The sequence below is a fragment of the Ranitomeya imitator genome, chromosome 8, assembly GCF_032444005.1.
Source record: "Ranitomeya imitator isolate aRanImi1 chromosome 8, aRanImi1.pri, whole genome shotgun sequence".
Lineage (NCBI taxonomy): Eukaryota > Metazoa > Chordata > Amphibia > Anura > Dendrobatidae > Ranitomeya > Ranitomeya imitator.
The window spans coordinates 84706150-84724588 of NC_091289.1; the positions used below are offsets into that span (position 1 = coordinate 84706150).

The 18439-nt window shown below is 43.1% G+C and overlaps 1 protein-coding gene across 2 annotated transcripts in view; it reads left to right on the forward strand.

The window, feature by feature from the left end:
- SCYL3 (SCY1 like pseudokinase 3) overlaps positions 1-18439 on the forward strand; it is a 418614-nt gene that overhangs the window by 191098 nt on the left and 209077 nt on the right. For both annotated transcript variants that reach the window (XM_069737140.1, XM_069737141.1), the window contains 4 exons: positions 12112-12217; positions 12464-12541; positions 13038-13177; positions 13702-13889. In XM_069737140.1, coding sequence (XP_069593241.1) covers positions 12112-12217; positions 12464-12541; positions 13038-13177; positions 13702-13889 — 512 coding nt within the window. The remainder of the gene's footprint in view (positions 1-12111; positions 12218-12463; positions 12542-13037; positions 13178-13701; positions 13890-18439) is intronic.

The window sequence follows — 18439 nt, forward strand, 5'->3', positions numbered from 1 at the left end:
ATTGTATATTTGGACGATATTTTGATTTTTTCCGATGACTGGGAGTCTCATGTCCAACAGGTCAGAATGGTATTTCAGATTCTTCGTGACAATGCTCTGTTTGTGAAGGGGTCTAAGTGTCTCTTTGGGGTGCAGAAAGTCTCTTTTTTGGGCTTAATTTTTTCTCCCTCGTCTATAGAGATGGATCCGGTTAAGGTTCAGGCCATTCATGATTGGATTCAGCCCACATCCGTGAAGAGCCTTCAGAAATTTTTGGGTTTTGCAAATTTTTATCGCCGTTTCATTGTTAATTTTTCTAGCGTGGTTAAACCCTTGACAGATTTGACGAAGAAAGGCGCTGATGTGGCTAATTGGTCCTCTGCGGCTGTCTCTGCCTTTCAGGAGCTTAAACGTCGATTTACTTCTGCTCCTGTGTTGCGCCAACCGGATTTTTCTCTTCCGTTTCAGGTTGAGGTTGACGCTTCTGAGATTGGGGCAGGGGCCGTTTTGTCTCAGAGGGATCCTGTTGGTTCTTTAATGAAACCGTGTGCCTTCTTTTCCCATAAATTTTCGCCTGCTGAACGCAATTATGATGTCGGCAATCGGGAGTTGTTGGCTATGAAGTGGGCGTTTGAGGAGTGGCGACATTGGCTTGAAGGAGCTAAGCACCGTATTGTGGTCTTGACCGATCATAAGAATTTGATTTACCTCGAGTCTGCTAGACGGCTGAATCCTAGTCAGGCTCGATGGTCCTTGTTTTTTTCCCGTTTTGATTTCGTGGTCTCGTACCTTCCGGGTTCTAAGACTATTAAGGCTGATGCCCTCCCTAGGAGTTTTTTGCCTGATTTCTCCTGAGGTCTTGGAGCCGGTCGGTATTCTGAAAGAAGGGGTGGTCCTTTCTGCCATTTCCCCTGATTTACGACGGGTTCTTCAGGAATTTCAAGCTGATAAACCTCACCGCTGTTCTGTGGGGAAACTGTTTGTTCCTGACAGGTGGACTACTAGAGTGATTTCTGAGGTTCACTGTTCCGTGTTGGCTGGTCATCCTGGCATTTTTGGTACCAGAGATTTGGTTGGTAGGTCCTTTTGGTGGCCTTCATTGTCACGTGAGGTGCGTTCTTTTGTGCAGTTCTGTGGGACTTGTGCGCGGGCCAAGCCTTGTTGTTCCCGTGCTAGTGGGTTGTTTTTGCCATTGCCTAGTCCTGAGAGGCCCTGGACGCATATTTCGATGGATTTTATTTCTGATCTTCCGGTCTCCCAGAAGATGTCTGTTATCTGGGTTGTTTGTGACCGGTTCTCTAAGATGGTTCATTTGGTGCCCTTGCCTAAATTGCCTTCCTCTTCAGATTTGGTTCCATTGTTTTTTCTGCATGTGGTTCGTTTGCATGGTATTCCGGAGAATATTGTGTCCGACAGAGGTTCCCAGTTTGTTTCTAGGTTTTGGCGGGCCTTTTGTGCTAGGCTGGGCATTGATTTGTCTTTTTCTTCTGTGTTTCATCCTCAGACAAATGGCCAGACCGAGCGCACTAATCAGACCTTGGAGACTTATTTGAGATGCTTTGTGTCTGCTGATCAGGATAATTGGGTGGCTTTCTTGCCATTGGCCGAGTTTGCCCTTAGTAATAGGGCTAGTTCTGCTACCTTGGTTTCGCCTTTCTTTTGTAATTTTGGTTTTCATCCTCGTTTTTCTTCTGGGCAGGTTGAGCCTTCTGACTGTCCTGGTGTGGATTCTGTGGTTGACAGGTTGCAGCAAATTTGGGCTCATGTGGTGGACAAGTTGGTGTTGTCTCAAGAGGAGGCTCAACGTTTTGCTAATCGTCGTCGGTGTGTTGGTTCCCGGCTTCGGGTTGGGGATCTGGTCTGGTTGTCCTCCCGTCATATTCCTATGAAGGTTTCTTCTCCTAAGTTTAAGCCTCGGTTTATTGGTCCTTACAGGATTTCTGAGATTATTAATCCGGTGTCTTTTCGACTGGCGCTTCCGGCCTCTTTTGCTATCCATAATGTCTTCCATAGATCTTTGCTGCGGAAATATGTGGAGCCCGTTGTTCCCTCTGTTGATCCTCCGGCACCTGTGTTGGTTGATGGGGAGTTGGAATATGTTGTTGAGAAGATTTTGGATTCCCGTTTTTCGAGGCGGAAACTTCAGTACCTGGTCAAATGGAAGGGTTATGGCCAGGAGGATAATTCTTGGGTTTTTGCCTCTGATGTCCATGCTGCTGATTTGGTCCGTGCCTTTCATCTGGATCATCCTGATCGCCCTGGTGAGGGTTCGGTGACCCCTCCTCAAAGGGGGGGTACTGTTGTGAATTCTGCTCTTGGGTTCCCTCCGGTGGTTGTAGGTGGGAATACAGTTGTCTCTGAGTCACAGTCCTGGCCAGGTGTATCTGATGATTACAATTCGGACTGGGTTATTTAGATGTGCTGGATCCTTTAGCCCTTGCCAGTTGTCAATGTTTCTTGTGAAGGGATGGTTCACTTTCTGGCTTCTCCTGCCTGCTGCCAAATTCAGCAAAGATAAGTGTTTGGTTCTTTGTATCTGTGGCACACTGCTGTGTGCTGGTTTCAGTTTTATTCCTGCTCTGATTGTAGGATTCACTGGAGTTGCAGATTACACTCCTACATCTATTAGTTAGATGTAGGAAGTTTTTGTAATTTCTGCTGTGGATGTTTTTGAAGGGTTTTTTACTGACCACACAGAACTCTGTCCTATCCTATCCTATTTAGCTAGTGTGGCCTCCTGTGCTAAATTCTGTTTTCTGCCTGTGTATGTTTTTTTTCCTCTCCGACTCACCCCCAATATTTGTGGGGGGCTGTCTATCCTTTGGGGATTTTCTCTGAGGCAAGATAGTATTCCTCTTTCCATCTTTAGGGGTAATTAGTCCTCCGGCTGTGACAAGGTGTCTAGGTGTGTTAGGTACACTCCACGGCTATTTCTAGTTGCGGTGTTAAGTTCAGGATTGCGGTCAGTACAGCGGCCACCATCTCCAGTGAAAGTTCTCATGCAGCTCCAAAGTCACCGGATCATAACAGGTATTGTATTCCCAATGTTACGAGGGCATTTTTATTCCCTCATCTCTTTCGGCACCAGTCCATAAAACAGGAGGGATGGGTTTTCCATATTCTGGAAGAAGTGAGTGCTCTGAGTAGGTACGTATCGTGCATGGCGTCCATCCGAAGGTTGGACACCTTATTTGGGCTTCCTGACGGTCAGAGGAAGGCTTCCTGACGGTTACAGGAAGGGTTTAGCCATTTCATCGGCCATGTTAGCCTGGTGGATTCGTTACACCATCCAAGAGTCCTTCCGGGTTAGACGTCAGCCTAACTCCACTTCACTCTGTCGATCATGGTTTCTTGGGGTCTTGGCACCAGGTGTCGGTAAAGCACGCCTGCAAGTTTGCGGGTTCGTCCAGTCCGCATGCAGTCTTGAAGCACTATAATTCCCAGACTTCCGCAGATGTGAGCCTGGGCAGGCCGATTCTGCAGGCCGCAGTGGCGGTCTTGTAAGTAGTGGTTACACAGGGCCTGATCTGATGTATTACCCACCCAGGAACTGCTTTGGGATGTACCACGGTCTATGTCCCCCCAATAAAACGAAGGAGAAATAGGGATTTTTGTGTACTCACCGTAAAATCCTTTTCTCCTAGCCATTCATTGGGGGACACAGCTCCCACCCTGTTATTAGCGTCTGCTTGTTTCATAGTTTGACATGCTATACTCTCATATATAATGCTATACTTTATGTTGTTATTTATCTCCTACTGCTTTTGCACCGAACTGGTTAGCTGAGAGCCAGCAGGAAGGTATATGCTGCAGGGGAGGAGCTAATGTTTTTTGTATCGCTTAGTGTCAGCCTCCTATTGGCCGCAGCATACACCCCACGGTCTGTGTCCCCCAATGAATGGCTCCGAGAAAAGGATTTTACGGTGAGTACACAAAAATCCCTATTTCAGTGTGTGCAGGCATCATAACTAAAAGAGCCACCTTGTCAGAATGCAGCATTTGTGCTGCACAAGGTGGCTCTTTTAGTTACAAACACCTGAGGGGGGTGACAGGTTCCCTTTAAGGCAGTTTGTTCACATGGTGCGTTTTTGGCTCGTTTTACTGTGTGGAATTGGCACCAAAATGCTAAAGAATCCTTATGCCAGCAAAAGCAATGAGAATCCTAAAGTGCTGTGCACATAATCAGTATTTTTACTTTCAGGATTTGGGCTGCTTTTACATCTGCAGCATGACAATTTTTTTGTGCATATTTGCTGCGTTTTTCACTCACTGACTTCTGTTGAGTCAGTTAAATACGCAGGTATAAAAATGCTTTTGGATTTGCTGCGTTTTGCTTCCTATATTGGGTGTTTACTACGCTGTAATCTGTGACAGCACGAGAAACAGCGATGGCTCTCATTGGCGTAAAGATAGTTGCCATAGGTCAGAGCGCTGCGGGGTCACGATGTCAGATGTCGGTGTGAGCCCGAGGTGTGACACTGACCCCTGGTAAAAAGCTTATCACCGGTCCCAGGTGTCTGCTGATGAGACTACTACTCCCAACAGATGAGCGTAGTCATCAGATTGCACCTGTGTTCAAACTCAAGAAAAAAGTTAAAATAAATATTGAAATAAAAATACAGTATGCTCACCTTCACCTTATCACTCACTGAAGCCCTTGTCTCCTGTCAAAAAATAAAAAAACACATATTCTCAACACCTATTTCCTGATGCCCAGGTCACCTGGAAAAGTGATTAAAAAAATAAACCCACCATATCCCTCACCTATCCACTATAATCCACACTGTCTCAGTGGTGCTGTCAGTGATTCCATTGGGGTTCATCAGCTGATGAACTACTGTGAATTTTCTCACTGCAGCTCAGCGCTAAACACTGTACAGGAGCGATTACCTCCTGTGTCAGTGTGAACTTCTGCCCTTGGGAGATGTCACATCAGTGACTGCTCTTAGTCACCAAGATCGTCATGTGACATTATGGATTATCTCTTCACTTTAAACAGGTAAGTATAGAGCTCTTTTTTTTTTTCTTTTTTTAATACAGGGGATATGCGTATCGGGAGTTAGGTGTTAACGTGATGTGTTTTTTATTTTTAAATAAATGTGTAAAACGGTGTGGTCACTTATTTAAAATGCAGGAGTTTATTCTGGGTGTCTTTTTTACCATTCAATAGGTTAGTAAGGGGGTGTCTATATAATTTATAAACACCTCTCCATTACAACCCCCTGGGCTTCATGTGAATTGCCAATACAAGGCTGCTATGCCCACTCTTCCCTTTTCCCCTGCCAACTTACACCCCACTTGCCATGCATCAGGGCAAGTGGAAAGATGTAGGCTAAGTGCCAGATCCGGCGCATCTTGATGCTCCAGTTCTGGGGCAGGTGAAGGATCATTTTAGTCTGGTAGGGGGCCAATAACCAGGGCCCTTTCCTAGGTTATTAATATCAGCCCGCAGCTGTCTGTTTAACCTTTGTTTAGAATTAATAGGGGGGCACTATATGTAAACTTTTTTTTTTCTGAGGTCCATTTGTAAACTAGCCAGTAAAGTCTAAGCAAATACTGTGGGCTGCTATTAATAGCCTGGGAACCTTTTATGGTTATTGGCTCCTTCCCAGAATATTAATGTCAGCAGTCGGCTTTCCCTCTGCTGGTAATGAAAATTATGCTGGAGCCCACATAATTGTTAATAACTGAAAAAATAATTGTCAGCGTGGGAGCCCATCAATATGAACTGGGATAATCTTGCACATCACCACCACCAGGTATCGAAGTGCGCGCTTAGTTCTGCCATTTGGGATATGTACCCACTCTCTGGAATAAGCAGCAGTTTGGACGCAGCTCACCTGCCCTGCGTCCAAAACGCTGCATTCTATGATACAAGCGCAATGATGATAACAAGGACAATGATACAAGCAGATTTATAGAAATCCCATGCTCACTGTGTTTCTATTTGACACTGCGGAAACTCACCCGTTGCATGTGTTTTACTATCTGCAGCATGTCCGTTTTCTCTAGTCACCTTCCACGACGGCATATGGAGGTTGTCTCTTTGCCCTAATAGGGAACAGGAAATACAAAGAGGTTAAAAGGACCTCCCACTTGCCAGTGTCTTTCCTGTTCCCCATGGGACAGGGAGAGGTGTTCCATGTGCTGTAGTGGCCGGACTTCAGTACCTTGTACAGGCTTTGCCTGTTAAGCCGGGCAGCTGGCGGTCGCTTTGTGCCTCCTCTGATGCTGCTCCCGTCGTCCTGCATGCAGGTACCTCGGGACCCCTTCCCGGTCTTCCCGCGCCCCCAAGAGGGCAAAGCAGGCCTGGGATCCCCAGCCGGGTTCCTCTCGGAGCTTCCCGGCTTCTCCCCCTCCATTCTGTCGGCTCGGTGTTCCGGAAGTGACGTCAGTGGTCGCGCGCGCGTCACTTCCGTGTTTTTCGTATCTCCCTGTAGCCGGTACTTCCGGGTTTCGCCGGCCGGCGTGTCGGGCCTGATGGCGTCCCTCGCATGGATCCTGGAGGGGGAGGGGGAATGTATGATTGCTGGAGGCAGGTGCTGGGACGGTGTCCATAAAATCCTGCTGAATCACCACTGAGTTAAGACTATTTCCTCAGTATGGATGATTCTTCGTGCCCTGCGTCTGCAAGGCCCAGCGCTACCCCTGCTACAGTGAGAGTTTGCAGGGATGGGATCCGGGAGGTAGTACCCTTAGGGGGTCTAGTTGTCCTCACTCCTCTCTCCCTTTCTGTTTCAGGGAGAAAAGTCTGCCCCTAAAGCCGCCTATAAAAAGAAGTGCCCAGTCTGTTCTGTTAAATTCCCTCCTAAATGGGATAAAAAACTCTGCCAGCCATGCACTGACAGGATAATAAAAGCCGAGCAACCATCTCTGCTAGATGAAATACGCTCTCTTGTTAAACAGGAGGTACAATCTTCCTTGGCAGCTTTTACTTCTCCACCTCCGCCACCGCCACCACATTCCTCGGCTAAAAAGAGGAAAATTTAGGTTGTTGAATCTGATACTGATTCAGACCTCTCTCATACCTTATCTGTCGGATGGGAAGATCCAGTATCACCTAAGGCTAAGGTCAGAAAATACCTCTTTTCCTCAGATTATATTGAGGATCTAGTGTCTGCTGTTCGTAACACTATGGGACTAGAAGAGGAACCTGAACCACAGTCCATACAGGATCAAATGTTTGGTGGGCTCAGATCGGAGAAGAGGGTGGGGTTCCCAGTACACGCTAACATTGTTAGTATGATTGACCAGGAATGGGAACTGCCTGAGAAACGCCTTAGTTCCCTTAAGAAATGAAACATAGATTTCCTCTAGAGGGTGAATTTATTAAACTGGACATTAAAAAGGTTGATGTGCAGGTGGCTAGAGTTGCCAAGAGAAAGGAGCTCCAGGAGCAAAAACAACCTAGAAAACATTTTTTTCATGCCCCACAGTCTCAGCCCTCTCAAGCGAGAGGTAAAGGCAAAAACGGCAGATGGAGCTACGCAAAGGGTAGAGGGAAAAGTATTTTTATCCCACAACAGCAGCAGTCCCAACAGGACAAACAATGACTCCGACTCGGTGGGGGGAAGATGCTTAAAATATGTGAGTCAGTGGGAAAATATCATCAGTTCCCACTGGGTTCTCAATGTTCTCAAGGAGGGCCTATTGATAGAGTTAATTTCCTCCCCCCCTCAGGGTCTAAAAATTACTACCCTTCCAACATCAAAAGATCACAATTTGTTGACATTAGATCTCAGAGATCTTTTGGAATCAAAAGTGATCTCCCCTGTTCCACAATCGGAATGGGGGCTAGGACATTATTCCCGTTTATTCCTGGTACCCAAACCATCAGGGGACATCCGTATCATTATAAACTTGAAGAGTCTAAATTAACATGTGAAATATCGCAAGTTCAAGCTGGAGTCTGTGAAATCTGCTATTCCTGTGATAGGGCATCACTCCTTTATGGCAACTATCGACCTAAAGGATGCATATTTTCACATTCCTATTTACCCGAGACACAGAAAATATCTCAGGTTTGCGATACAGGGGAGTCATCAGGTGGAGCACTATCAGTTTGGAGTCCTTCCCTTCGTCATTTCCTCAGCACCGAGAGTGTTCTTCAAGATAATGGCAGAGGTGGTGTCATTTATCCGGAAACAAGGTGTCTGTATAGTGCCCTATCTGGACGACCTCCTGATAGTATCTCCCACCGAGGTAACCCTGATATCCCATGTGTCAACCACTTTAGAGATATTGAGGTATCTGGGTTGGATTCCAAATATAAAAAAATCCCAGCTTCAACCCTTAAATACCAGGAATTTTCTGGGAGTGATTCTGGATTTGGCAAAACAAATGTCCTTTCTTCCAGACGATCACAGACTACCCTTAGTAGCAAAAATCAGAAAATTCAAAGAGCTGAGATCTCCTACTCTTCGAGAGGGAATGTCACTCTTAGGCTCCATGACAGCCTGCATATAGTCGGTGGCTTGGGCTCAAGCTCACTCAAGAATCCTTCAAGCCCACATTCTGGACAATTGGGATGGTCGTCCTGCCACTCTATCCAAAAGGTTCCACACACCGGGGCAAGTGAAAGCATCCTTAACATGGTGGATGAATTCCAAAAACCTCCTGAAGGGTGTGAGTTGGATTCAGTTCCCACTAACCACGATCAAGTCAGATGCCAGCAAGAGGGGCTGGGGAGCCATAATAAGCCATGTTCCGTATCAAGGTCTTTGGAACCAGTCGATCAGCGAGAAATCGTCAAATTTCAGAGCGCTCAAAGCTGTGGAAGAGGCCCTGTTAGCAGCAAATCGTCAGATTTCTGGACAACATGTTCAGATATATTCAGACAACATGACCACGGTGGCTCAAATCAAGCACCAGGGCAGTACAAAATTCCTCAGCCTAAAGAAAATCTCCGAGCGAATTTTTTGTTGGGCCAAAAAACACTTACTGTCCCTGACAGCAATTCACCTGAAAGGTACTGCAAATATTCAGGCAGATTACCTGAGTCGCCAGGACATTCATCCTGGCGAATGGAGCCTGGATCATCAAACATTCAACATGCTGGTGCACAAGTGGGGACTCCCAGACGTCGACCTCTTTGCCTCTCACCAGAACGCAAAGGTCGAAACTTTCTTCTCCTTGAACCCAAGAGGCAATCCCAGAGGAATAGATGCCTTAGTCCAGGATTGGCGTTTTCATCTAGCCTACGCATTTCCACCAATCCCAATTCTTTCAAAGGTTCTACGGAAAATACGGATAGAAGGGACCCCAACTATTTTGATAGCTCCATTATGGCCCAAAAGAAGTTGGTTCAATTTGATCGTCCAACTACAAGTGTACAGGCCGGTAATGTTACCAGCAAAGGACAATCTCCTCTCAGGGACCCATTCTTCACTCAGACTCTCAGAGATGGAACTTAGCGGCGTGGTTACTGAAGCCCAGGTATTGAAAGCAAAAGGGTTATCACACCCTGTCATAGCTACTCTGCAAAAATCTAGGAAACCAGTAACAAACGCCATCTACAATAAAATCTGGAAAAAGTTTTCATCGTTTTGTCTACCTAACCTTCCAAACCCTCTCAAGCGAAATATACCTAAGATATTAGATTTTTTGCAAAAAGGATTGGAGATAGGTCTTAGACCTAGTACTCTGAAAGTCGAGGTCTCTGCTCTCAGCTCTGTCTTTGACCAAGTTCTAGCAGGTCATCGCTGGATCAAAAGTTTTGACATCAGCAACTAGAATGAATCCTAGAAAACAGACCATAGTTCTTCCATGGGATCTCAATGCGGTGCTCCAAGGTCTTACAGGTCCACCTTTTGAACCTTTGTCTTCCTGTTCTCCACAAAATCTTGCTTCTAAAACTGTGTTTATGGTAGCCATAACTTCGGCTAGAAGAGTGGGTGAATTACAGGCCTTATCGATAAGAGAGCCCTATTTTCTAGTTGGAGAAGATTCAATAGTGCTTCGTCTTGATCCTTCTTTTCTTCCAAAAGTTGTCTCTGAATTTCATCGTTCTCAAGAGATCGTTCTACCAAGCTTTTGCCATAAACCTGCAAACTCAGAAGAAAGAAAATTCAGCACTCTAGATGTCCGAGGTTTTCTATTAAAATACTTAGATCAGACCCGTGCTCTCAGAATTGATCATAACCTCTTTGTCCATCTCTTAGGACAAAATAAGTAGAAAAAGTAGCTAAGAGCACCATTGCTACATGGCTAAAACAAGCTATCACACAAGCTTATCTTGCTCAAAATAAACTACCTCCAGTAGGGATCAAGGCCCACTCAACCAGATCTACATTAGTTTCCTGGGCAGAAAGGGCAGGCGCATCTCCGGAGCAGATCTGCAGGGCAACGTGGTCTTCACTCCATACTTTTTCTAAACATTATAGATTGGATGTATTGTCCAATAAGGACTTGATCTTCGTCCGTAAAGTTCTTCAGGCCATTGTCCCTCCCTAGTGCCAAATTAGTTGGTATTCCTCCATATGCCGTCGTGGAAGGTGACTAGAGAAAATAGAATTAATCTTACCGGTAATTCGGTTTCTAGGAACCTTCCACCACGGCGCTAATTTCCCACCCGATACATATTCCTGGATTAGTTCTGGGATTCAGAAGGTAAACCGGTGCTATGGTCTCAGTTGTAAGTCACTGGCAAGTGGGAGGTCCTTTTAACATCTCTGTATTTCCTGTTCCCCATTAGGGCAAAGAGACAACCTCCATATGCCGTCGTGGAAGGTTCCTAGAAACCGAATTACCGGTAAGATTAATTCTATTATCTGCAGCAGAGACACTACTTTCCGCATCAGAAATTTTCACAATAGAATGTATTGGACTCGGTTAATCCTCATGGTTCAGTGAACACATTAGATTTAACTGCATGATTGAATGCATTGTTTTGGACGCAGAAAAAATACGCTGCATCCAAAGTGCTGCTATTTCCTGATCGTGGGCACGTACCATAGCTGTTTGGTTACCACCTCTGTAGGTTCATTCTGTGAACGCTCCTACATAGGCTGGTGACAACTTGGCACATCCCTTTTACCCTTGAATTACCGTGGGACCTTGTTTAAGTATATTGGGATAATTTAAATGATTAAAGAATGTCTGTTTTATTTCAAATAAATTGTTTTATTCTGGGTGTGTGTTTATTTAACTCTTTATTTGCAGGTTTATTAATTAAGGTGCACACAAAAACCCACTGAAACATATTAACTTAATAACAAATCTGGTCCTATGCCATCGTGAAAGGCCAGTAAGTAATAGAAATGGACGCTCCCAATAACATAAATCCTACAAAAGACGTGGAGTTCAAGTCCACAATATATAAAACAGATAAATTTTATTGAGTACAAAGGCATAAAAAATGACAAAAGTGGTATATAGACAAAGTCAAACAGCAGAAAAAGGCTCAGGTGTGAAGTCATTCTCACATCAAAATGTGAACAGGGTTAGGAGTCGCGAAGCCTAAGCAGATGTCTGTATCTTGCGGTGTATAAGAATAAAGTGCATTCAGTGCCTGTAGTATGTAATATAATTGTCCAAAGGCACCACCAAAAGATAATTCAGTCCTGAGCTCATATCCAAGGCATACTACCAGCAGGGGGTACCAACTACCTGCAGTGTGGACATATGCAAAAAGTTAAGTACTATGTAGCCTCCTACATAGTGAAAGTGACTTTTGACAGACACAGAACTTGGTGTGACCTTTGGAGTCGGAATCGCTGTCATGACTCTTGGAAGAGGACCCAAAGCATGGCTGGAAGTCAGAAAAAAGGCCAATCATTAAGTAGATTACTGCCTTTACACTTCAATACACACACATTTGCACAGGTTTAGCTAATAGCTAATACAGAAATTATAGGGAGTGCAACTTTAATGCTCCTTTGGATGACTGACTAGTACATGTTAATAAAAATTATTTCTTGGCTATACATTCTGCTTGCACATGGTCCTTTTTTTTTCTCCCCCCCCCCCCTTCGTGTGCATTTTTATATTTGTTTGGTTGCCATAGTGCTTCATTAATACAAAACATATTTTTAAGGGAACATGTAATAAATGTATGTTTGTGCAGTAATTAAGTAATAGGTCTAAACCGAAAAGGACCATAATAAAACAAACAAATGTTTAATTTGTTTCCAGCTGAAGTGCTTTCTAGCTTCAAGAACACTGTTAAGAACTTACTTCTGAACCCTGAACCAGAGCTACGACCTTCCATGTCCACTTTACTAAACCATGACTATTTTAGGTACGTAACTACAATCTAGAATGGTATTCTTTTCTAGATTACATATACTTCTATGTGTGAACTCTGTTGTAATATAGTCAATAGAACTTGCTTGAACTATCTGCTACAGCGTTTCGTTGATTATTTTGCTCTAGGAATTGTCTCTTGAAAGCAGTTTTTGTGCATCATATTTTTTTATTTATTTTTCTTTAGTTTTTGCATGTCCTTTCTAAATATTGTTTTATATATTTTATTTTTTCAAAACAGAAATGATTTTCTGGAAGTTGTCAATTTCTTAGAAAGTTTAACTGTGAAAACTGAAGATGAGAAGAATGAGTTTTTCAAGTGAGTTTTAAACAGTAAAAGCTTTCATTTTAAACACCGCAAAGAACTTCTGTGTAGCCGTCATTCTGTTTGTGTTTGGGTACATTCGCATTATGTTTTTGGTGAATTGAAAAGTCTACTTGCCCACAAGCTATAATTATGCCAAACTGTGTATTTTTCGAAAATGTATGACCAGGCTATGTTGGGCTCAGCTAGACAATTTCAAATTGTTTGGCTGAAAATAAACAACAAACTCTTCTCCGGGGATGGGCTTCCCAGCTTCAGGGAAACTGACCATTATGCACAGTATTTGATGGCATTGGGTCGGAGAATTACTAACGGGTTTTGTTGGCTTTCGGTGGGAGTGTGATTAAATTTGGTTTTCACGTGTTTGTAACTGACCACTGTATGATTTGTTTTACAAAAATTGTATATTTTAATATGGATTTAAATAATTGATCTTTCAAAGAAATTGCATTTTTTTCCAAGATAAAATGGTGATTTTACTCATGTCTAGGACTCTGTTGGACAGAGTTTCTTCTTTGCCTGAAGAGCTCATCTCCTCAAGATTGGTCCCACTCCTTCTAAACCAATTTGTATTTGCTGAGCCTATGGCAGTAAAAAGCTTCTTGCCTCATCTTCTCAGGCCTAAAAGAGGTAACTTGCCAACATTGATTCCCAGAAATTTTACAAAAAAACTGCTTATTGAGCTGCTTTAAGTCTTTCACTTAAGTCCTACTGATCAGTTGCTTGTAGAGATGTTCACATGTAGCCAGTGTAAACAGGGAGAGTAGCATAGCTTCACGCACTGTGTATTGCCTGTTCTCGGGTGCAGCCTTTTGCTTCTGTTCACATCCATGGGCGTTAAGCTGCACTACAAACAGCACATTGAAGGAAATCTGAGCAGAGCTGCAGCATGGTAGATTGACGCTTACACAGTGCAACAGGCTGTGCTGCACACTGTATGTCGTGCCACCATGGGATGGGAGCTGCAGATGATTGGTGGGGGATCTAGGGTTTTGGGCCCCCAGAATCTTATCAGTCTTTTTTCTGTGAGCTACATCAAAATTGTTCCGACACTAGTCTCCACTTCCACCAAGATACAAGTCATAAATTGCATGCATGCATGCATGTTCACAAAATATTTTCTGACTTGTTTTTTATCTTGTATTTGATTATAGATATTATGGGGAGAAACCGTGAAGATTGTCTTCTATCTCCAGCTCTCTTCCAGACCAAGGTTATCCCGGTATTGATAAAAATGTTCGAAGTACATGAAGAACATGTTCGGGTGGTTTTGCTCACACATATAGATGCGTATGGCGAGCTCTTCACATTAAAAGAGCTAAAAGACATTATCCTTCCACAAGTAAGAGCATTTGTTTTTAACCATAGGTGCTCTTCACATTTTCATTGTACATTAGGATTAGTGACGAATGAACGTGCTCTAATAACGTAGACTTACATAGACTTTTAGCTGAGATGAATCTGTGCTGCAGTTTGTTAGTGATTGGTAGTGAAGGAATGCCTGCATTTATTTCAGAACTTCTGGAGTGAATAGGAAAGCAGGATTAAGGCAAGTACTTCTTAAAGAATATCTAAACTTTCAATAAACTCTGCATAAATCAATAGTCCAGTATATGTTACCTCCATAATCTTGATGTTTTAGTTTGTTTTTCCTCTTGGCTCATGTTTGGAGAAATTATCTGCCCTGGTGACTTATATACACTATACATAGATTATAAGGGGAAAAACTGTTTTTTCACATCTCAAATTCAGAAATACAGTAACAGGATCGATGAGGATATATATATTTGTGTGTGTTCTGCAATATGATTCAGCATAAACATGCGCCCTCTCTCCTCTCCTCCCCTCTTCATAGAATGTGAAGACATATGATGTGAAGCATTTAGTGAGCTGTACCTTGAGACAATCCTGACATTGAAAGTTCAGCATAAAGCTTACATATTTTACAAACTTTATACTTATCATCTGACCTATTGATTTTATGCAAAGATTGTTTTATTTATATCCTAAATTATACAGTATGATTCCCTACCCTTGCAAGAATTACAATATACCTTATTTATTCACAGGACAAAATTATTTTGAGAGCGAGTTTACATAATTACAAAATGTCTATGAAGCATCTTATGAAGTCAGTTGTATTTGAGCATTTTACAGGGACTCAAGATAAAAAAACATTTTGTGTCAGTGTATCAGTGACCCAGGTGAAAACAAAAACTGTGATGCCAAAATCAAGCAGTGATAGAAATGCTCCTTCAAGAGCTTCCAATCTAAGAAGACATTTACAATGCTGCCACCCAGAAGTTTTCAAAGCTGTGATTGAAAAAGATCACAGCAGCACCAAGAAACCAGAGACCAGCACTTCCTGCCAGGCAAAGGAGGAGGAAAGAGCGTCTCAAATATCAGTTACAAGATATTTTGTAAGTGACAAAGTTACTGTAACAATGACAGCAGATGTGTTTAAAAGGCAGCTCATCGAGCTTGTTGTGAAAAACAGTGTAGCATTATCATTATTTGCACGACCAGCTTTTACAGCTCTTCATGGAGAAATGGCCCACAAACTTGGTGTTTCTCTTGAAAGAGAAAGTATTAGAAAATTAGTGATTGAAGAAGCCCTGAACCAAAAGGAAGATCCTAAAAAGACTCTCAAGAGACGCTTTGTGTTTCTTAAAATGGATGCTTGCACACGTCACAGAGTGAACTATTTTGGCATCAACGTTCGATATGTTTGTGACAACAAAAAAATTGTTACTAAGATGCTGTCAGTTAAAGATACTAAAGCTCGTCACAGCAGCCAGTTTCTCCACAACTTAGTGGAAAAAGTTCTTCATGATTATGATCTCAAAAAAGAACAGGTTCTTTCTATTGTAATTGATACTGCAAACATAAGTACAATTGAACTGATGAATGAGAATAATGAAGGTGAACAGCAGCAAGAAGAAACATTTCACATTCAGTATGCTGGAGATGGAAGGCCACACTCCTGTTCCCATAACGGAGGAACAAACAGATATTACTACAGAAGAACAGCAAAATGATTCTTTACAATTAGATGATCCTATTGAACCTGCTTCACACCTCTTTCCTATTCATCACATTCCCTGTGTTGTGCACAGACTGCAGCTGGCAATAAGAGATAATCTGCAAGAGGGACATGCTGGAACTCTGATTAGCAAAGTGAAGAAATTGGCTATTGCTGCCAGAACCCTTAAAATTGATTCCATCTTGAAGAGATGTGCTGGAAAAGGGGTATTTGTGGATCCAGCCACTCTGTAGGGCAGCACCTATTTAATAACTGAGCTATTGAGCCGAAACCCTTCCTTGTAGATATGGCCAACCCTCAGGTAACACTACATGAAGGTCAATGGACACAGGTGGCTGAATTAAAGGAATTGCTTCATCACCCATTTACAGTGACTAAAAAAGATACAAGCTGAGGATTTAATTCTTGGCATCCTCGTCAGATGAGTGTGATTTCGACACATATTTGGATGGCATGGAGCAGGCAAAGTGTTGCCACAGGGAAAAAGATTCCACTCCCATAGAAAACAGATTTACGATATTTCAGCAACATTTTTCATTTTCTTTCAAAGAAGTAGAAGAGCTCAATCATTCATCAAAACCGACTGTGCACGAGGCAATTCCTTTATACCCTGAAATTGTTAGAGATGTTGCCCATATGGGTACTGTTTTGCCACCAACACAAGTTAGTGTAGAGAGGTTGTTCTCTAGCCTTAAATTAATTAGGTCAGATTTGATTTGAGGTCATCTATAAAGGAGGATCTGATGGAGGCGATACTATTTCTCACAAATTCATAGGCTGCACAAATGTTATTCAGTAAGTTTTTGTTGAAAAGTTGTTGTTTTTTACACTTCATAGTGTATAATAAATTGTAAATATGAAAAAGTTTTTTGTTCTAAAGTTGTATTCCAATAAATATATTTTGTGATCTATCTAAATGGCTTGATTATTGTATCATAATGATTAAGAGCCTGATGTTACCATTTGACTACAGTAAATTTGTCACTTAAACATGAGCCATGTATGAGGGAGTTGGAGTCGGTGTCATGGAAATTGAGGAGTCGGAGTTTGAGTTGGAGATTTAGCCTACCGACTCCACAGCCCTGGTGCTCGGATAATATATTCGAGTCTGTGCGGCTGCATGTTTTGCAGCGGTAGACAGTTGTAACGTTCAGCGATTGCCTGTTTGGATAATCCTCCATTTCAGCCTCCACTCTGCTTTCTTGCTCTGCAACATGGCTTTTGAGAGGTCGATTTAGCACCAGTGGCTGGTTGTCTTTCTTGTAGCCCAATGTTGTGCAGTTGCCATGCTAATGTGTGTACTCACTAATGCCTTTTATGCTTGGCATGTCACGTCTGACATCACTTGCAATAGAGAATGTATCACTACGTGCCATTCTTCGAGTCATATGAGAATACGTATGCCACGCCATGAAGAGGCCTTCACAAGGGATAATTACATCGGTCTTACTCCCAGGATTATGGTGTGAGGTGGAATGATGTACTGTAATTGGACCCTCTAGTCTTTGTTCCAGGTACACTAACCTCTCGTTATGGCCATTTCTTCAAAGTTTCCATTGAGCTGTTTTTCAGCACATCATCTCTAGAACTAGTGATGAGCGAGTATGCTCGTTATTCGAGTTTCTCTGAATATGCTCGGGTGGTCTCCGAATATTTCGTTGTGCTCTGAGATTTAATTTGTCGACACAGCTGTATGATTTGCGGCTGCTGGACAGCTTAAATATTTATGGGGATTACCTAACAAACTGCCTATTCAAGCTGTCTAGCAGTCGCAAATCATGCAGCTGCGTCGACATAAACTGAATCTCCCAGCATGCCGAAATACTTGGAGACCACCCGAGCATGCTTGAGAAACTCTAGTAACGAGCATACTCGCTCATCACTATCCAGGATGCGTGTTGCTTGTGCTACTGTGAGCAGCCTGCATGGCCTAAAAGTGCTACCATGATCTGCAGCATCTCCGGAAATTGTCTCGCACTGAGCTCATTTGCAATATCATTAGCAATTGGAAAGGGAGATGCAAGCAGTGGATCTTGATGATTTGCCAAAATGCGTTTAGTACGGCAGAACATTCCATTCTTCAAACAACCATTAATAACTTCATTGATAGCATCTGCGTCTGTTATGTTTTTGATAATACCACAACCTTTCCTTCTTGGTATTGCAATTTCATTGTTGGATATATCTACTATACTGTTTTAGTATTCTGGTATTTAAAAAATAAATAAAATATCATGGTCTATGAAACCTGATCTGTGGCTGGGCTTCACAGGAGCACTAGGATGGGTTGATGGAGGCTTTTGCAGGCTCCTAACTGCAGTAGCAGCCTATGTTTGAATTGCAGATCAGTATTAAATTGATGCACTTCCCATTGGGGCTTCCACTGAGATCATGCCATCTAAATGCAGCAGTTTTGAGATGGACAGCGACATTTAAGTGTTCAAACTGCTGCAATCGGAGCTAGCAATGATCTCTGCTTTATAAAAACAGCTGGCATATGCCCCCGCTCCAGGACACAATAGTAAATCATAGAGTGGGAAGTGGTTAAAAAGGGAACCTGTCACCAGGTTTGGCCAATACGAGTTATGCTGGGTTGACATTGCGTTGGGTGCGTCTGTTAGACGGACTACGTTACACCGCGGCATTAACGCGATGTAACATAGTCCGTTAAGGCCACCATTAATTCCTATGTCGGACGCATCGCTAGCGCTCGCCCACAATGGGCATGCGCTAGGGAAGTCCCGTCATTGAGTGACGGACCCTGTGACATGGGCTGCAGTGTTTCCAGGTCCGTCACTTCTAGCGCAGATAGAGCAAGCAGATGCTCTATCTGCGCTAGCGTGCTGCCA